This window comes from Aphelocoma coerulescens, chromosome 18 (genome assembly GCF_041296385.1).
Source record: "Aphelocoma coerulescens isolate FSJ_1873_10779 chromosome 18, UR_Acoe_1.0, whole genome shotgun sequence".
Taxonomy (NCBI): domain Eukaryota; kingdom Metazoa; phylum Chordata; class Aves; order Passeriformes; family Corvidae; genus Aphelocoma; species Aphelocoma coerulescens.
The window spans coordinates 676733-696635 of NC_091031.1; the positions used below are offsets into that span (position 1 = coordinate 676733).

The 19903-nt window shown below is 63.5% G+C and overlaps 1 protein-coding gene across 1 annotated transcript; it reads right to left on the bottom strand.

Moving 5' to 3' along the window:
* Positions 1 to 15232: 15232 nt before the first annotated feature.
* Positions 15233 to 19822, bottom strand: CBX4 (chromobox 4). The gene is made up of 5 exons (XM_069032433.1): positions 19626 to 19822; positions 19487 to 19530; positions 18741 to 18806; positions 17989 to 18055; positions 15233 to 17468 (listed from the first exon to the last, which is right to left on the bottom strand). Exons 1-5 carry the CDS (start codon positions 19692 to 19694, stop codon positions 16134 to 16136), a joined length of 1581 nt encoding a protein of 526 aa, XP_068888534.1. The 5' UTR covers positions 19695 to 19822; the 3' UTR covers positions 15233 to 16133.
* Positions 19823 to 19903: the final 81 nt, after the last annotated feature.

Sequence of the window (19903 nt, forward strand, 5' to 3'; positions counted from 1 at the left end):
ACAAGGGGACAGCTCCGGACCGGCGAGAGCGTGTGCAGCCGCGGTAAACCCCGTTTCCACCCATTTGACACCAAACCATCCTCTCGGTTGCGGGGTCTACGCTCCTCCAGCCTGCACTCGTGCGATGAGTTCCTCGGGGCTCAGAGGGCTGCTGGGGAGCAAAGTGGCCGGCTCCCCCCTCCGTTCTCGCTCTGCGGGGGCTTCCACGGCAGTGAGTTTTGCAACGAAACCGAGGGTCTAGAGCCCCTCTCGGGGTCGCGCGTGGCGGCAGCGGGGCGAGCGCGCGTGTCCGAGTGTGGCTGAGCCGGGAGAAGGGGGCCGGCGGGGCGGACCTGGCTCCAACCCAACCGCCGGCACCATCGATTCCCGCATCGCAGCGGGGCAGTTCCCCGCGACTCCCGTGTGCTCTGGTGGCCGTGCTTCAGAAGCTGCTTCGTCTCACGGCCACCCGCGTCCAGGACGACAGGATCCATCACAGCTCCCAGCCCGACCCGAGCCGGTTCCCCGGGTGGCCGAGGGTGTCGGTGCGCCTCAGGGACCCCTTTATGACCCGGTCGCGCCCCAGAGTGTCCCCATCTCCTGGGCGATCCGAGCACGGCCCCCACTCTGGGACCGCGGAAGGGAGTGGGGTCAAAGGAAGTGGCCCCCCGGCAGAACCCCAAAGCTTGCCCGCCCCCGAATCGATCCCCCGACCGGGATGGCCCTGGGGTCCCAGGAGAGGTATCCTGCAGCCGCGGAGGTGCCGAGGTACCGGCGCGCAGGGCAGAGCGCTCCCCGGAGCCACTTTCCACGCGAGCTCCCTGCCTGCGTGGACACTCCCCTGCGCACACGGGGAGGCCAGTCCCGGATTCCCGGTCAACCCAGCCGCCCGGTTCGGCTGCGGGTTTCTCCCGGTTCGGTTCCGTTCCCGAGCCGTGCAGGAAACCTATTTTCTCCACCGGTAGCTGAATGGAGCCGGGAGGAGCATCGGAACTTCACTGCCCCACGGACCTGTACCGGGCTGTGCCGACGGGGGCGAGGGGGGGAGGACCCGGGACCCCTTGGCACCACCGGCACAGCCGGCTCAAGGTCCTGTCCGAGAGGGGGGCCCAGCCCGGCCCCCGAGACGCTGCCTTTTCGTTTCCGAGCAGCTCGGGGACAAGTGGGGAGTTGCTCCGACCTGCGTCACCGGTATCCCACAGTGCCGCCGGGGTTGCTGCCGGGTAGCGCGGGGGTATCCGGTCCGAGGAGAGATCTCGGGTGTGCCCATGCAGCGGCGATGCCGACGGCCCACAAGACCCCGGAAATTCCCGTGAGAGTAAGTTTTCGTGTCGAGGTGTTTGACATCGAATTCATGACGGGGCAGGGCTTCCCCGGCGGCTCCGGAGGCGACGTGGTGACGGGAGGTAGCGTGCCCCCGTGGACATGGCTCAGGTCCGGCCAGCGCCTGGGAGGGCACCGGGTACGGTTGCTGCCCTTTAGCTCCGGGGACCGAAGGGGGCTGGCGGAGCTGCGGAGGGATCTCGGCGTGGACGGACACAGAGGGAGCGAGAGGATCCCGGCTTCGGGGACTTCAGTTAGCACCTGGGCAGAAGAACTTCTCTCCGCCCCTTCGATCGTTATTGCTCGGTTACGGAGGCTTTGACCAGTCGGCGAAACGACCGGCCCGAGGAGATGCAGCTCAGCGCCCGTCCCGGGTCTTGTCCCGCCGCCGCCCCGGGACCGAGCCGCACATCCTCCCCGGGGCAGTCGGTACTGAGGACCGTGGCGGCCAAGCCCCCTCTGATGCTCCACGGCCCCGCCCGGGAAGCGACGGGCGCGGGCCGGCCTCGTCCCGACGGTGCCGCACAGAAACGCTGCACTTCCCGGCGCGTCCTCGCCGGCCCGGTGAATTCCAGGTGCTTTCCATAGGTGGCACCGTCCTCCTGGAAATGGCGGCTGCCGCCTCTGCGCAACCGGCGGCATTCCCGCCACCCCAGGGGGGCACTGCCGCCCCCTCCGCCCCGGGCAGCCCCCCCGCACCGCCGGTTCAGCAGGGCGGAGCGCCCGCAGGAGCCCCCGGGAGCCGTGCCAAGCCCCGGGGCGAAGCGAGGGGTTTTTTCCCTCTGCGGTCCCCACGCACGGAGAGAAGCCGCCGTTCTTCCCAGGAGCACAAACCCACGAACGCAGGGGAGTCTCCCGCATCGGCTTAGCTCGTGGGAGAGGCCCACGCGTGTCCTGCAGCCATCGGTTCTTTGGGGCGGCGTGCCCTGAGCCCCCGCTCTGGCGACACTGAACGGCGGAATCCCCGCGCGGTCCCATGCGGGGAGCGCCCACGGAGAGCCCCGACGGCAAAGCGCCCGCTCTCCGTGTTCCAGGCGTGCCGTCACATACCCGGAGCCCCTTGTCAGCCCCGGCGCTGCAGTTCCGCGGGTCGCCTCGAACCGCCCGGGCGGGGAAAGCGCCGCTCCCGGGGGCGGGGGGCCGGGGGGCGCCGTTTATCGCCCGCTCCAGGCTCCGAGCGCTCCGCACAAAAGATCTTTTGTTCCCGAGGGTTCTGTATTTGCTCATTATTTGTAGGAACATAAACACGAACTGTTTGCGGATGGGGAGAGGGAGGAACCGGCTCGAATACGGCGTGGGGCGAGGAAACGGGAATGTTCCGGGGTATTCCTGCACCCCGTCTAGCCGGCTGGTCTCCGTACCGCCGGCTGCTGATCGCGCAAGGACGGCAGAAGGACGGATCTGTCCCCGCAGCGGCCAAAGGAGCGTCACGAGTGGGCAGTGGCCACGCGAGGGCCCCGCCAGGGCGGGACAGAACGCGGTGCGCGGACCCGCCGGGGGGTGGAACTGAGCTGGGGATGTGACAAATGAGGCTGAGTGTGAATCGAGCCGCCCGCGGCTGCCGCTACTCCTGTCTTTCACCCAGTCCGGCTCTGTCCCGGCTCCGTCCCTGCCCGTCCCCGCCCGTCCCCACCGTCGTCTCCCGCTCGCGCGCGGCCTCGCGACTCCGCTTTTAACAAAAGCAATTAGAGGTGAAGCGCTGCTCATTTGCATTCCGCTTAATGACCGGCCGCGGCTTCCCCGGGGCGGGAGGGGCTCGGCGGCAGCGGCGGGCCCGGGCCCGGTGGGGCGGGGGGCGCGGCCCGGCCCCGCCCGCGCCGAGGCCCCGCCCACCGGCCCCGCCCACCGGCCCAAGGTAGGCGCTGTATTTAGCTCCATGCCCTTATATGGTGATGCGCGCGGCGCCCCGCGGACGGCGCGCACCATATAAGGAAGCGGTGCCGGGGCCCGGGTGAGCTGGTGAGCGCTGATTGGCCCGCCCGTATCGCAGCAACGGCTCTGGCGGGGGGAGCGGCCCCGCGGCCCCCCCGCCCCCGGCCGGGACCCCCGCGGGCACCGAGCGGGGACGCCCCGCTGGCACCGGAGACCCCCGACGGGACCCCAGCGCCCCTCACCCCGCCCGGTCCCGCCTGGCTGCCCCTTCCCGACCCGCCATCTCGCCGCGGGTCTTCTGTGGACACCGACGGCACTTGGGAGCCCACGGCATTCCCGAAGTGTGGCGGGACCACCGGTCCTCTGTCTCCGCAACGCGAGTCACGGAGGAAGCCGACCGTGTCTGTCCCACTCGCGGCAGAGCACTCGGCGGGACCGCGGGCCGAGACGGCCGGCGGGACGGGGCGGTCCCGTTGCTCCGCGGAACGGGACCTTGCGTGGGCAAGGGGGGACGGGCAGCCGCGGCGCTGCACGGACAGGGGTGGCCCCGATCTCAGGCACAAAGATCGGGGGGCTTTGCGGAGGAGGGCGGCCGGGGGGGCAACGCTGGGCGAGGTATTCACAGAAGGCAGCGGCGCCCTTTGCACCGCGCGCGGCGAAGACGGCGGCTTCCGCGCACGCGGGCGCCACCCGCGATGCGCGCACCCACGGCAGGGCAAAGCGCTTTCCCGTGTCCAGCCGCCACGGTGCGGACCGGCCGCGGGGGAAGGTTCTCCCGCTCTCCGGTGGGGAAAGAATCTCCCCGTCTTGGCTCCCACAATCCCGTTTTCGGGACATCCCCTCACCCCACAGACACCCGCGAAAACCACCGACGGGGAGGGAACCTCCGGCAGCGCAGGCGACAGCCGTGCACCCACGCGTGTCCGGTCCTGCCCCGCGGGCAGGCTCCGGAGGGCAGCCGCCGTGACGGGCGGGGGACGCCGACACGGTGCGGGGCCACGGGGTCGAGTTTTCGTTGCGGCTTCGCCGCGGAGCCGGTGCGTGACCAAGTCGTGGCCGCACGGTGCGGCGTGCCCACGGCCCGATTACTTTTATATATTTTATTTTTATTTTATTTTAAACCGAAAGCAAAACCGGGCGCTGCGGGAGCGGCTGCGGGGCTGGTGCTCCTCCGGCGTGTCGGGCTGCGGGGGATGACCGGCCGCCCCTCCGTCGCGCTCCCCCGGGTTCGGAGTCGCCGCTGCCTCGGCGGGCACCGGGCGGGGGCTGCGGGCACGTGCACGGCGCCACGGGCCGGGCGCGATCGGGGCTGGCTGCCCTGCGCCCCCCGCGTGCCGCAGGTGAGGCCACACACCGGGCACCGCGGGCTCCGCTCCGGTCCCGCCGCCCTGCGGAACCTCCGAGCGTGCCCCGCGCCGCCTGCCCCGGGGCTCCCCGGGGGGGGGGGCGACGGGGAGGGCTGCGCCGCTTCCTCGCCGTCCCCCCCCCCATGGCAGGATTCAGCGGGCTCCGCCGAGCAGCCATTTTCTGCAGCTGCTTCTCCACCAGAGCTCAGCCGGGCGGCGGGGCCGGGCGGCGGCACAGCCCAGGGGACCCCCCGCCCCTTTGCCCTCCGCCGGGACGGGCGCCCCGAGCCCGGGCGGGCGGGGCCGGGGGTGGCCAGGCTACGCCGCAGGGCTCGCCGTGACAATCCCACCCTTTCCCCGCCATTTTGTTACCGTGCTGGCGTTTTCCCAAAGCAGAGACAGAGCGGGAGCCTTGGGAACGGGCCCCCGTTGTGCCGGGGCGGACGCCCCCCGCGACCCGTGTCCCCGTTCCTTCCCACCCCCGCCGCGCCGCACCCGGCAGCGGGGCTGGTCCCGGGACGCGCGGCCACCGCCGGCACCTTCCCACCGGGATCGCCTCGCTCCCATTCGCGCCCCGCGCACGCAGCACACGAGGGTCGTGACTGCCCGAGTCCATGCGGGACCCTGTCACGCGGGGCTGGCACCGAGTTCCGGGCCGCTGTCCCCAAGCGGAGAATGCCGGAGCGCGGTCCCCGGCTTCCCTTCCCGATGGATCGGGGACGCGGGGATGGTCACCTCCTTCTGCCCACCCCATGGGCAGCGCAAGTGCCCTGACGACCGAGGGGACAGTCCCATCGGGGAGGGTCCGTCGCGGGGCCGTGCCGACCGGCACAGCACCCTTCAGCCTTGCCCGGTCTCGATGGCGGTCCCGGCTCCCCGCGGGACCACCCCAAACGCCCTCGCGGGAAACCCGTGGGGACAGTGGTTGGCCCACGCGAGGCCGGGCGCCCCGTCGGGGCTGACGGCATGGCCAGACCGCCGGGGAGGGTGGCAGGGGAACGGAGGGACGAACCGCGGGACAGCACTGGCGGCGCGGGGATGGGCAGACAGGACAGCGAATGCCCCGACGGGGGCGGCCGGTCCCTCCACCAGAGTGGGGTTGATGAGCGCCGGGTTGACACCAACCAGGGAACCCCGCCGGTGGGTGCACGTCCTTCTCCCACGGCTGCATTCCCGGGTCGGGAGAGGCGGTCGGATGTGGCGCTACGCGGGAGACTCCGGCGCGGCGGGGCCTGATGCCCCGTGGGAGTGGGAGCGGAGCGCGGCGGGGCCGGTGCGTGCCCCGGGCTGGGCCTCCGGAGCCGAACGGCGGCGGAGGGCGGAGAAGGGAGCGGGGAAGGAGGGGGCTCCTGCAGTGCTGCAATGCAGCGCCGCGCCGAGCCCGCCGGCCCGGCCGCGCTCCGCCGCCCGTCACTGCGGCAATGCGGATGGAAGCCCCGCCCGAGCTGGGCCGAACCGGTCCGGGCATCCCCTGCCTGGTCGGGCCGCACCCTGCCCCAGACGCGACGGGGTGCCGCTCTCCCCCGCTTCCTCAGGCCCGTTTCGTTTTCCTCCTGCCTCTGCCGGGACCGCGGGACGTTTCCTCCCGCGGCGGGACGCAGCCGGCTGCTGTCCCCGGGATCGCCCGCTCGCCTCGTCTTTGACGGAGGCGGGGGGGGGGGAGGGCTTATCCTGCCTCCGGCGCTGGACGCCGGCTGACATCGCCAGCAGCCACCCTGGTGGCCCCCTCCAGCACCCTGGCTTCTCGCTGCGGCTCCCCTCGACGCCGGGATTTGCGAAGCCCCCGGTGCTGCACCGACTCGGGGCGGATCCCTGATCTCTGCCCTGCTCCGTTCCAGCTCCTCCCGGGAGAATCTCCCTCCTCCCTACCTAGCTTCCGGGCCCCCCACCATCTCTGTTTCCCCATCTCCTTCTCCCTGTCCCCGCTGACCCCTCTGCTCAGTCCAGCAACAAACAGCGCTGCGGGGCCCCAGGCGGGGTGGGGGTCCCGCCTCGGCTTCTCTCCCACCTCGGCTTCTCTTCCCCGCGGCTGCCGTCTGACACTCGGGGAAGGGGAAGCCCCACGCCGCAGCCCCCTCCCCGCCCCCGAGGTGCCCGTGTGTGGTGGTGTGCGGGCAGCGCCCCGGAGAGAGGGGATTCAGCTTATAAAAGCCACTGATAAAGGCACAAACCCAGCAGGGTACAGTGGACCATGAGGTGCATAAAAAAAAGGTGCTTAAGACTGGGGGACCACCATAAGCCCCCGCCACTCGCCCCTGTCCCACAGGCTCTGGATCACCCCCTCTCTGACTTTTGCCTCAGCAACCTGGGGCTGGATCCAGGAATTCTCTCCCAGCCATGCCAGGCAAACCGGGTTCTGCCCTCCCACCTGGATGTTTTTTTTCTGACGCGGTGAAAATGGCACCGCATTCCAGCTCCAGCTCCTGCTGGTGCGGACTCAGCCGCTGGATCCTGCCGTGTCTGCATTTAGTGGATGAAAGCTCAGCCGAGCCTCTGAATTTCTTCCCCTGAGAGAGCTTTACGGGCTGATCAAGATGTCCTTAACCTTCCCTTCGGGAGGCCGGGCACCCCCATGGCTCACTCTGGGGCTTCCCGCGCCCCCCGCCATCCCTCCGTGTCTCCCCGACTCCTCTCCAATATTTCAATGTCTCTTCTCAGCTACCGGAGGCTGTTCCACGCGAAAGCGGGCTCACCAGTGCCACACACCGAGCAGTACCGCCGCCCCCCTCTGCCTTCGGTCGCCTGCACACACGGGGAGCCCTCACCGGTGGCGGTGCCGTCCCTGTCCCTGTGCCCGTCCCTGTCCCCCGCCCGCCAAGTGGCACAGCTGCCGGTGGCACCGAGAGAGCGGCTGTCTCGGCGGTCCTTGCCGCGGAGGTTTGTTGTTCAACTCCTCGGGCAGTGTTGAATGTGTACGGGGACAGAGCGATCCCTGACCGCAAACCGGGTGCTGGCGGGGGGGCTCCGTCCCCCGGGCAGGTTCAGCCTTGGCTCCTCGGCTCCTCCTGCCATGGTTCCTCTCCGGGAGCAGGGAAACGGGGACACTTCGGGAGCTCACCCTGCCCCGGTGGGGGAAGGTCCCGGGACCCCCCAGGGATGGCTCAGCCCCTCAGCCCCTCACCAAGCGGCTGCCGGGCTGGTTCTCTGCAACACCCCCCCCCCCCCCCCCGCTCATCGCAGCTCCTTCTGTGGCTGAGCCCCTCGCAGGACGCGGTCCCAGGTGCCCCCACGCAGGTTCCTCGCCCGGTGGAACTCCAGCTCTCAGCGGGCTGTGCTGGTCGCTCGTAGCCCACGACACGGGGGCTGTTCACGGCCCCTGTGCCACCCCCCAGCTCTGCGTCCTGATCTCCCAGCACTTGGGACGTGGCACCAGCAGCCATTCTCAGTCACGGGGACCGTGGGCGGCGGGAGGGGGAGGGCGGGGGACACGGGGCAAAGGCAGGAGGAAAGAAAGCAAAGTTAAATTTGACAGCCCGAGAGCAGAGAGACAATGCCACGACCGAGACTTTGTCACATACTCAGGCATAAGATGGAAGGAATTCCTGCGATAATGCTCGTCCCTGCTCAGCCGCTACTGCCGAACCACAAATTGCTGCTTGCAGCACAAAATATGGAAATGGAATACATTAGATTAGACGCCTTCTTGTTAGCGTTCTGCTCTAGGAGTTATTTCTAAGTCCGGAGAGTTAAAGCATCTTCAAGCAGCAGAGCATCAAACCCTGAGAAAGTGGGTCTGCTTCAGGTGGCAGAGCTACAAAAAGGAAAAACATCAGGAAATCGGCTACCGTGGAGCCAGTGAAAGATTTTTCAAAGCAGAGAGAGACACCCAGGGAGGGCTCTTCCCACCTCGGGTTAAAAATGGCTCAGGGTCAGGTTGAGCCCTTAAACTCAAGATAAGACATCATTCCACCAGCCGCCGGGGAGAGGGGAGGCACCGCTGGTGTCCGACCACCGCAGCCTCTTCTCTGCAAAACCCACCATGGATCCCCCTGGCTTATCTGTTGCTGGTGACTTCATGTGCCAAAAGAACACAGGCGGAGGAAGGACAGTGTCACGGCTGGATCCAGTGCACATTCCTGATGCTAAAATGACAGCCTGGCTTGCACCGCACGGCAAATGGATGGGTACAGCGGGGACAACGCTTCAGCCTTCATTTTCCAGCCGTGTGGAAATACTAATGTGTGAAAATTAACGTTTCCAAGCATATATCAAATAACCATCTATTTTGTGTTTTGAGATGCTTCGGTGGCTCCTTGATACCGAAAAAACTTCCCCTCCCCATGCCTTGTATTTGGTACTAAAAAGAACCTGACGCTCCATTGTTTTTTTCTTTCAGACAAAATATAAAATATTTCTTCCCGAGCAGCTTCCCGAACTTGGGGAGCCCGTTCCCCTCAGAGGCACGGGCAGTGGGAAGGGGCATCCGCCTCCGGGGTGCAGGAGATGGGGCGGCACCAGGTCAGTGACCCAGAAATTCAGAGGGGGAACCCCCCTAACCCTCATCTTCTGAAGCACGATGCCCAGCCTATCACAAAGGGCATTTTCAGGGGGTCGGGACCGCTCTCCCCAACGCCGGGGCCGAGGGCTGCCCGCCCCTCTGCCGCTCCCCGCGTTCCCCGGTGAGGTTTGCCGCCCCTTTCCCAGCGTGCCGCCCGGGGGATGAGCCCTCCCCGCATGGCACAGCCCACGCCCGCAGCCCGGCGTGGCCATTTTAGCCCGCACTCGCCCTCGCCGCTGCCGCAGCCCCGCTCGCCGCCCCCCGCCGCTTCCTCGTTCTGTCCAGCAGCCGCGGACAGGTCCCGCCTCGGGGCTGGCGTGACGATGCCCACGCGGCGTGACACGGTTCCGCGAAACATCCCCGGGAGCAGCCCGGTCCCACCGGCTGCCCCCGGGCTGAGCTCTCGTCCCCCTGGCCACCGGCGGCACCGGGCGGGCGGGAAACGCTGAGTCCTAATTTGCTGTTCACAGCTGTGGGAGCTGCCCCTAGGCTGCTGAAGCCAAGGGATAACGTGTGTCATTTGAGTCATCCTGATTTTCCTATTCTCGTGCTTCATAAACGAAGTGACACCTTCCCCTGCTGGGCATCAGGGAAGGGGGCAAACCCGGAATCCCTGGGCCCTTCCCTAGGGCAGGTTGTTCCCTCTGTGGCTCATCTCACAGCCATTACCAAACACCACCATCCCTTGTGCTGTACATCCCAGACTCATCCCTACTGTGGACAAAGGCGAAGCACCCAGGGGCTTCTCAATTCCCAAACCAGAACCAAAAGAATTCACAACCAGAATTCTTTGCTCAGCGCAGTCTTTATATCCAAATTAAATACACGTTTGTTAAAGCTTCCATCAGCCCAGACCCTCCATCCAGGTTGCTGTCAATATATTTTCTAATAATATCCAGGTCTTCACCCCGGCTGCTACAGCACAACAGCAACACCTCTGAAAGGTTCCGGTTATCGCCTTTCTCACCTCCAACTAAGACATTCTGACTGAAGCACTTCTATGCTATGGAAGCTGCGTCCACATTCAGGCCATGGCAGAGCATAAACCCCCTGGAAAACGGGAGTGTGGCCATGCCCCACTTCTCAGGAGCTTCCTGGGACAGAGCCTGTAGCACCAGCAAAGCTCAGCCTTGGTGACTTGGCTGGGTTAGTACCTGCCCTTCCACCTGGTGCCAGCACCATTACTTGTGAAAGGGTGCTGTGTTTGACAGGGCTCTTGGAAGGTTTGGGGACCCTGGAGGGTTTGGAAATCCTGGAGGGTTTGGCAGTCGGTGATCAAATTTCCTTCTCTTCCCCACCCTGGAAGCCCAGGGCCTGCTGCCAGCAGGGTCGCCCAGGGACGGCACAGCCCAGCGTGCCCAAGTCCCAGCTCCCGGGATCCAGGGTGCTTCCTGCTGTGTTGCACAGCATGTTTTATATGCCTGCTCCTTCGACAAAAATAAATCTTCATGTTTGCAGTTTGCCTTAAACTACATCAAGGTGTCAGCTGAACTGACGGCTCCTCTGAGAAACGACCTCAGGAGGTGCTGGCAAATGGCTCTCGGGTGAGCCTGGGATCTCGCCCTGCAACGGGAGGCACTAGCGGCTCCCCGCCCGAGGGGAGGAGACCGCGGCCACCCTCAGCCCTGACAGGCCCTGGCCCAAACTTTCATCATTACAGAGACCCTCATTTCTCTCCCATTTGCACCCAAAGGTCTGTCATGCAGTAACACACCTCCACGAGACTCCGTGTGCTGACACAGATCCAGGGATGGCTCCGATGAGCAGCTGCACCACCAGGTCCCTCTTCCCTTTCCAATCTCCTTTCCAACCCACCACCAACCTCTTTTCCTTCCCTAGCAGGCTGCACATACCTGACCACAGCCCCCTTGGCCCCTCTATCACGTCCCCCCCACTTGTTCTCCTGTCACTCCCTGCAGCAACCAAGGGGGTCCCTACTCAGGAGTGCAGTGAGGGAGCTCAGCCCCTATCTCCATCCAACCTCGTGCTCACACCACAGCTCTCCCTTGCTGCTGCCTGAGGCTGGGCCATGCCACAGACCATGCCTAGGTCAGACACTGCTGGCCCAGCCGCCTCCTGAATGTGTGAGATGCTTCAGTTTGCCTGTGATGGGATTTTCCCCACCTCAGGGTGCAGGCAGGAGCTTTCCCAGGCACAGGCGGCCGTCAAGAGCCACTCCACAAGGGTCTGGAAGCACCTGGGGATGGTCTGGGCTGTGCTCTGTGCAGCTGCCTTCCTCTTCTGGTGCAAACATAAACAGAGTTGTGTCCTTGTGGCCGTCTCTGACAGATCTCACATGAATCTGGGCTGACTCAAAATGATCTTATCTCTGGAGAGACCGAGGATTTCCTACTACCAGGCTTTTTTGACTGCTCAAACCAGAGGCAGCCCTGTGGGATGGGGGAGATGAGGGAGTTCAGGGCTGGGGGTGAAGTGGGGAAGCACCTTCTCCATCCCCTTGCTGTCCCCTTGCCAGCTGTCCCAGTTCAGTGAGAGGGCTGCACCTTGGTCTTGCCCTCCCACAGGCGCTCCCCCACACAGAGGGACACCAACCCCACCAAAACCCAGTACACCCCCTCAGGGGCTGCTGGATCAGCCCCACTGGATCCAGCTTTAGGTAAAATGGTTTATAGCAGCTGACACGTGTATGGCTGTGCTCAAGGGGACAGGCCTAGAAAAACATAACCCAGGCAGGGGCTTCCCTTCCAAAACGTGGCTGTGAATGCTTTACCTTGTTGCCGATTTCTCCAATGGGGGACGGATGCTGAGATCACCGCATTCAGCAAAGTCACACAGGCACCTCCTGACACTGCATAGCAAAGTGAGAGAAGAACGGGAGAATAAAGGAAAAATCCCACAAAATGCACACAATGGATGCCTGGAGGAGCTGCCCCCACCCATGAATGAGCAAAAGCACTGAGTGCCCCAGCTGCCAGGGAAATCTTCCACTTCCCACTGCGCACACCCACCTCCACCTTCTGCCTTTCTCAAGGAGAAGCTCCTCTCCCATTCCCAATCTGGACCTGAAGTCTGGACCCATTCCCAGACTGGACCTCCCAGTTCCCACAAGGCTGTTCCTTACACTGATTAAAACACATCAGCTCTATGTTTTGTGTTTATCGAACATCCCTCTTCATTACAGCATCCTCATGCCAGGGACGAAGCCCTTCCACCCAGCCCTGGGGCCCACATTGCCACTGTGCCATGGTCGTTGCCTGGGGATGGTGTTTCCATCACTTTCCGTGGAGCAGGGATTGCACTGACACCTCCTGAAACCACACAGGGCCACGGCGGCTGCTGGTGATGGAGCTGGATCCCAGCCCAGCGCCGGTGCAGACGCTGGTACCGCCATGGGGAGGGGAGAACCTGAAAGGATCAGCACAGAGCTGCAGCCCCTCCTCTGTGCTCGGCCACGGATCCATCAGGCCCTTTCAGAAGGGCTCAAAGACGAACACAAATTCTCCTTTTACATCAGCAAATGTTTGTCTGGAATAAATCCAAACCAAGCAGAGGTTAACACATTCCTGGGAAATACATTAAATGTAGCGCGCACCAGTCTTCCTAATGGAGCGTGGTGACGCTCCATCTCGCCCTGGATCACTCTGATAACCATTGGAAGTCACCGTGGACTCCACATTAATTTGCTCAGTAACAGGCATTTAGGTTTGATGCATTTACTAGGGAAAGAGAGTGGCAGGAATAAGTAATTCATATCCAAACACTTCATCTCTCCCAGCCAACCAGCCCAGCAAGGGAAGGGCGCAGCTTTTAAACCAGTAACTACTTATCACACCTTTCACAGCACAGGAAGCTGCTGGAGTTGTGATAAACATGATCAAACTATTAAAGTAAGAAATATCTGGCTGTGTGGTTTCCGGGAAATGGTGCCTCAAACCAACCACGGCTGCTGCCGGCACAGACGGTGCTTCAGGGGCTTCTGCGGCCCCGGGGGTGGTGGGTGCAGGGAGGGAACTCAGGAACACACGCTCAGAGGGACAGTGTTTCCTTAAAAACTGGAAACACAACACCCTCCATTTTCAGAAATGCTAATGAGCTGAGCTAACTGCAAACCTGCAGCAGTTATTAATTGCCCAGAGCTCGCACACCTACAGCCCAGGGAAGGGAGCTGCCGAGCTGGCTCGCGGCAGCAGCGATGCCCAGGCGCTGGCCTGGAGCCTGCAAGCCCACGTTCAAAGACACAACCTGCTATTTGTGAGAAACCCCAATGGTTTCATCTACCTTTGTCTGGCAAAGAGCAAGTTGTGCCCTGGCAGCCGCCCTGCCCCGGAGCCGTGGCCCGGCCCCGCTCCTGCACTGGCTCCCGTAGCTGTCTGTTGAGCTGCACTTCCCCTTTCATAAATCACATTTTGCATTCTGAGCATGCGTCTCCTCTTCCATGCCATTTTTGTTTTCAGATAACCATTAGCTTAATTAATCAAGGGAAATGCATCATTTCTGATTGTATGTTCTGATAGTGAAGCCTGGGATGGCAGGGAAACACTTCCCACCAACCCATCCCTGGGAAGCCCCTGGCACAGAACGGGGTTCACCAGCACCTGCCCCAACAGCACCCTCAGCACGTCACCCACAGAGCTCTGGTGACACGTAGCGTTGATTAAAACCCTCTTAAAATTCAGCACAGCTATCAGGCAAATGCTGATTTTAATCAGAGTTCACCATTTCTGCTTGCCCTGGGCACACAAACCACCGGCACTGGGGCCTCTGCACAGGCAGGTGAGCACCCCAGCACTGGACATCGCCCAAGCGTCCATTGGCTTCGGAGCATCACCCAAAACCGGGCAGAACTGAGCTGTCAGCACTGACCCTGCCCACACCAACCAGTTTAACCAAAGAGCTGGGGTGGAGCCACCTCTCCAGTGCTCCCAGCAGCCATTCCCTCCACAACACTCCAAGCAGCAACCTGAGCTTCACCAGAGCAAAACCTACATCTGCAACAATGGTGTCCACAGGCAGCTGTCCCACTTGGATACAAGCCTCTTTGGCTGTTCCAGCTGGGAAAATGGCATCCACACATCCACTGCTTACTTTTCCTCCAATTTAATCCAAACTGCATTGGAAAAGTGCTCCCGCTCTGGCACAACTGCTGTAGGCAAGACCTGGGTTGGATGGCACATGCAGGGGTTCCCACTGCGACCCACACCTGGCTGGATGCTGTCCCACCTTCCCACAGGCACCACACGACCCTCAGGATTTACAAAGGAACAATTACCAAGGTAAGTTTGGAATTTATGTTTGTGGAGGGACTCCTGGGAAGGCCGGGTGGCCCAGAAGTGGGCAACACAAGATGGGGGTTATTTGGGAACAGCACTGCCACATGCCTGGGCACAGAGACATTGTGTGACAGCAGGACACAGGGCTGCCCCTCACCCCACATCTCAGGTAGCTCAGGTACCACTGGAGGGTCCACCTTACCCAAACCAATTACATTTGCTTCTCACAAGCTCACTGCTCTGGTCCACACACATACATCAATGTGCCATCAACAATATTTCAACTAGGATCTTTGCTGGAGGAGACATCGACTTTGACCAAAAGCCCAAGAGGAGACAGGCTGGCAGCAGAGCCAGTTTTGCCAGCACCAGGTTTGGAAGGTGGCACTGCCCAGGCACTCAACTGTGTTTGGGGAGGTGACAGGGGGTCGCTGGGGGGGACAGAGACTGAGCACTGTATCTCAGCCACCACGCTGCAAGCCCTCTTGTAAAGAATTAGCCCCGCACTGTATTTTCAGTGGACTCCAGCAATTATTAATCTTGTTCCGAAATATCTGCAGCTTTCTTGGTGGAATTTGGACCATCCTCCTTTTTAGAGACATTCAGCTTCTTATCTGTGACCCTCCCCAACACTGGGATGGCACTGCTGGGATGGCAGCCATCACCCACCACTGCACCACCTTCCCAGCCTGTGCTTCTACAGCTTTCTCAGGTTCCCATCACAGCTCCCACAGCCCACTTTGGAGGAGGCCAGCCCTGCCTGGGCACTGCTCCTGTGGCCTCGCTGCCCACCCACAACACAGAGTGCCCTCAGCACTGCGGGCACAACACTCCTGGGGTGAAAACTGACCTATATTCAATACGCTGCATTTCAGAGCCAATTTTTCACCTGCAGGTACCGGCTCTGGGGCAGCCCAGCTGCAGCCTGCCCACACAGGGACCTGCCATCCGTAATGCTGTAACAAACGCACTCCAAATCCCGGTAGTTTTTGTAAAGGTTTATAGTCCTTTGCCATGATTGCATGATACATTTCTTCCCCTGTGACACAGCCCTCAGATCAGGATGCGCCGCTGGCAGCTCGCAGCAGCTGGGCTTTGCACTCCGATCTACACTAGCTGCAGAACATCAAATGCACTTTCAACATCTCCATTTAATATTTACATTCAAGCAATTAATAATTGGAAGCTTATAGTTTAGACATTTCTAATAGCAGCAATTTCTATAATAGCTCATTTAGCTTTAGATAACGATTTTTTTTGCACATAGAAACACCACATGTGTACAGTATCAAAAAATATATACGGGATGGTCCTGCGGGTCGTGGGGAGGGCAAGGGACCAAGACTAACAAATGCTCAATGGTTAAAAAGGAGAACAGAAAATAGTCGTTTGATATAGTTTATAAGGTGATCTAGGGGCTCCATAAATCTAGGCTTTATATTTCATTATATAAATACCTACAAATAAATATATTAGCGTGGCCAGGGAGCGACCAGCTTTCAGCTCAAACAATACATTTCAATAACACCACGTACAAACGGGAGCAAGAATCACTTGACAAGTTAGCACTGTTAAAATATAATACTATAACTCTGAGTAACTGGCGGGTCCCATCCTTGTGTGTCCCATTGCCTGCAGGTCCTGGAGCAGCCCCCAGCTGCGGGGCGGGAGCAGCGGCGAGGTCACCCCACGTGGCAGGGATGGCCACCGTGCCCGGCCCTGTCCCGGCGTCCCCTCGGTGGAGACGGCGGGCTCGGCCGCCGCGGCGTGGGCAGGGGCACGTGGGCTCCGGGGAAGGGGCACCAGTACCTTGGAGGGAGGCTGTGGGGCCGGCGGCCCCGGGATGGGCGGGCAGCTCCCACGGGGAGCAGCTGCCATCCCACCTCACACCGTCACGTACTCCTTGAAGGTCACAGTCAGGCAGTTTGCGGTCACATCTGTGATAATTATATTCCCAAAGAAGGGCTTGAATTCCTGCAGGGACTCGGCCTCCTCCTCTTCCTCCTCCTCTGTGGCCTCCTGGGGCTGTGGAGGCTCCGGGGCCGGTTTCTCAGCCGGTGGTGGTGGCGGCAGCTCCGGCTTCACCTGTGCCAGGGCCAGCTCACCCTCCGCCCGCGGCTTCACGCAGCGCAAGTCTATGGGCTCGTCCAGGTCCGAGTCCAGCAGGATGACCTCCGGCTGGGCGGGCGGCTCCGGCCGCTCGGGGGCCGGGGGGCTGAGGCAGGTGGGGGCACTGATGCTGCGGGAGGTCAGGCGCTTCTTGCCCGGCTCCCGCTCCACGTGCGGCTCCGACAGGCAGCGCTTCCGCGAGCCGGCGCTGGACAGGTTCAGTCCCATGGAGGAAGGGCTGTGCTCGCAGACGGGACTCAGGGACCAGGGCACAAGGTCCGGCTTGGTAGTGAGCTGCAAGGGCTGCTCTGCTGGAGGAAGCGGCAGCTCCTTGGCCAAGGGAGTCTTTTGGGGACCTTCCTCCAGCTCTGCAGGGGGCTGCCGGCTCTCGCCCTCTGCTTTACTCAGGGCATTGCTGACCACCACCCTCTCCTCCCCTGGCTTCCTCCAAGCCTCAACCTTCTCCTCCCCACCCTTCTTAGGAGTCCTCTCCTCCGCAGCCCGCTTACGGGGAGGCTCTCCAGATTTGATCTTCACCGCCTGCATGCCGTTCTCCATGTACTTGCTCATGACAATCACAATGCGCCCATTCTTGTTTTTGTTCTTCACAATCTTCATCTTTCCCCCAAGGCCATTGCTGGTCACCCTGTCCCGGGGGGGCGGCCCAGTACCACTGGACAGGTTCTTCTCGGCTCCATTTTTGCTCTCTGCTGTGAGGTTCTTGACTGGGCCCAGCAAGTTTTTGGCTGGGCCATGAGCCCACTTGTCTGGGTGGGTGACCAGGGGGGTCTTGTTATTGTCCAAGCAGGCCTGGCCCTGCGGCTCTTTGCTGCTGGGCTGGTAATGGGGCTCGTACATCTTGGGGTCTGGCTGGTAGTGGTGGTGCTTCTTGCTGTTCAGCTGGTAGTAATACTTCCCTTTGCTGTGGGACTGGTGCTTCATGCTGCTCTCCTTGCCATTGGGCTGGTACTGGTGGTGCTTCTTGCTGTTGAGTTCATACTGGTGCTGCTGGCTCTTGCCAGAGGAGCTGAGGTCCAGCTTGGGCCTGGTGTCCACGGCTGGGTCCTGCAGGCCCGTGAGGATGTTCGAGCGGCGGGCAAAGGAGGGAAGCTGCAATGCAAAGCCAAAGCTGAGGTCAGACAGGGCTGGAGAACCAGGTGCCAGAGCTCCGGCAAGTGCCGAAAGCTCGGGTGGAACCCCCGCCCCTGCAGCAGCTCTCCTTACGGGACGCTGCATCCTGGGGCACCACGTCCTCTAGCAGGCGGCCCCAGCCCACTCCAACTTAGAGGCTGTGCATTGCTCCAGATTAATGAAGCAATGAAAAGAAGAAAAGCCCCCTTCAATCAGCTGTCTGGGAACGGGGGCCGAGCGGGACCGCCGCTGCCGAGCCCGCGAGCAGCCTGCTAATGCCACCCGGGCACGGGCACAGCGGGTCTGCTCCGCGGCCCAGAGGGGAGGGAAGGGGGGCTGGGGCACCCGCTGAGCTCAGCGCTGGGGGTCCCCGGGGCGTTGCGAGGCGCCCGGGCTGCGCGCAGGCTCCTCAGCATGATGAAACCCGCTGCAAGCAGCTCCCCGGGGACGGCCCGCGGCAGAGAGCGCGGGGGTGTGGGGCTGGGCGCCCGCGCTTTACCTGCACGACCAGCGGCTTTGGCTTGGGCCCCCGCTTGCGGTATCCCATCAGCTGCTCCTGCCGCTCCCTGCGGGAACACAGTGTCACGGCGAGGCCCGAGGGCGGCACACGGACCCCCGGCGCCACCCCCCCACGCACGGCAGCTCCCGCAGTGGCAGTGACCCTACGGGAGCGCAGGGAGGGGGCAGCGGGAGGGGACCGGGGCCCACAGGTGCGGAGCCGCGGGCCGGGGGTCCCGCAGGTGGCAGCGGGCCGGGGGCACGGGCATCCTGTGGAAGCAGCAAGCACCTTCCCCGCTGTTGCCTCCCCGCTGCGGAGAGGGGCTGAAGTTCACAGTTTGCGCCAAAACACTCCAGGAAATAAATGCGCGGAAAGAGGGGAGAAGAAAAAAAAAAAAAAAAAAAAAAAAAAAAAAAAAAAAGGCTTAAAAAAAAAAAAAAGCCGAAGCCCGTCCAAGCGCAGCAGCAGCAGCAGCAGCGCCGCCTCCTCGACTCGCGGCCTCGAATCCCGGGGAGAAGCAGCGCGAGGCGCGGCGTGCGGGGGGAGCGCGGCGTGGGGGACCTTGACCCGGAGGCGTCGCCCGGTGGCCCCGCACCGCCCGCCCCGCCACGGCCGCGCCCCCGGCCCGGCCCGGCCCGGCCCGGCCCGCCCCCGCCGCGGCCCCCGGCTCCGTGACGCATCTGCAATTGCGGGAGCGGCGCGGAGCGAGGGTCCCGCCGCCCCTCCCGCATCCCCCAACCTTCGCCGCTCACCTGTTCTGGAAGGCGATGAGCAGCCGGGGGTCCAGGATGTTCTCCTCCGGCTCCCACGTGTTATATCTTGGAGAGGGGAGGAGAGCGGCCGTCACCGCGGGGCCCTGCCGGCGGGGCCGGGGTCCCGGGCAGAGCCACCCCGCAGCACCGGGCCCGATGGGAGCAGGGTGTGAGGCTGGGGTCCCGGGGAGGGGGATGGGCGGCGGGGGGGGGCGCGCGGGGACGGTACTGTTTATTTAGCGCAGTTATTATTCCGGAGGAATTCCAGGCATGTCATGATGAAATTTTCCAAATCCCCTTTCCCGGACCCAGGAAAGCGGCCGCGGGGCGGAGGAGGGACCCGGCCGCCGCGTCCCGGACCCCCCCGCGCCCCCCCGCCCGCACTGTCATGCAAGCCCCGAACGCTCCGCAGCGGCCGCGCTCGCTCCGGTGCCGGTGCTGCCCCCGCCTCGGCAGCGGCTCTCGGGGCTGCGGGGCGACGCGGACGATTTTTGCGGTTATTCCCCCTTTCCCCCCCCTTCCTGCCCCCCCCTCCCCGCTCGGTTCTGCAATATGGAGCCCGACTCCCGAGGAGGGAAAGGGGGAAGGAGCCATTTTCTGGTGCACATCAGCCGCCGCCTGCTCGGCTCCCGCCGCCGTCACCGCCGGGCCCCGCCGCCGCCTCTCGCCGCCCGCTCGCCGCCCCGGCTGGGGCCCTTCCCAGACCCCTATCCCCGGCCCCATCCCCGCCCGGTGCCGGTACTCACTTGGGCGACCATCCCCTCCATTTCACCAGGTACTCGACTCTGCCCTGAGCGGCGCGGGAGGCAAAGACACGGCGTCAGCGGGAACCGCCACCCCCGGCGCCCCCCGGCCCCCGGCGCCCCCCGCCGCCGCCCCCCGCACCTTTCGGATCCGCTTCTTCTCGATGCTCTCCACCGCGAAGACGTGCTCGCCCACCGCCGGCAGCTCCATCCCGCAGCCGGGAGGGGCCGGGCCGGGCCGCGCTGCAGCCGAGCTGGGCTCGGGCTCCGGCAGCTCCCGCCGCCGGCCCGACAGACACTGAGCGGCGGCACCGCAACCGTGCAAATCCCGGAGCGAGACGTCAGGGAGGCGGCGCCTCCCGGGCCCGGCTGCCCGTCAGCGGCGGGGCCGGGGGATTGGCGCAGCCCTGCCGGGGAGCG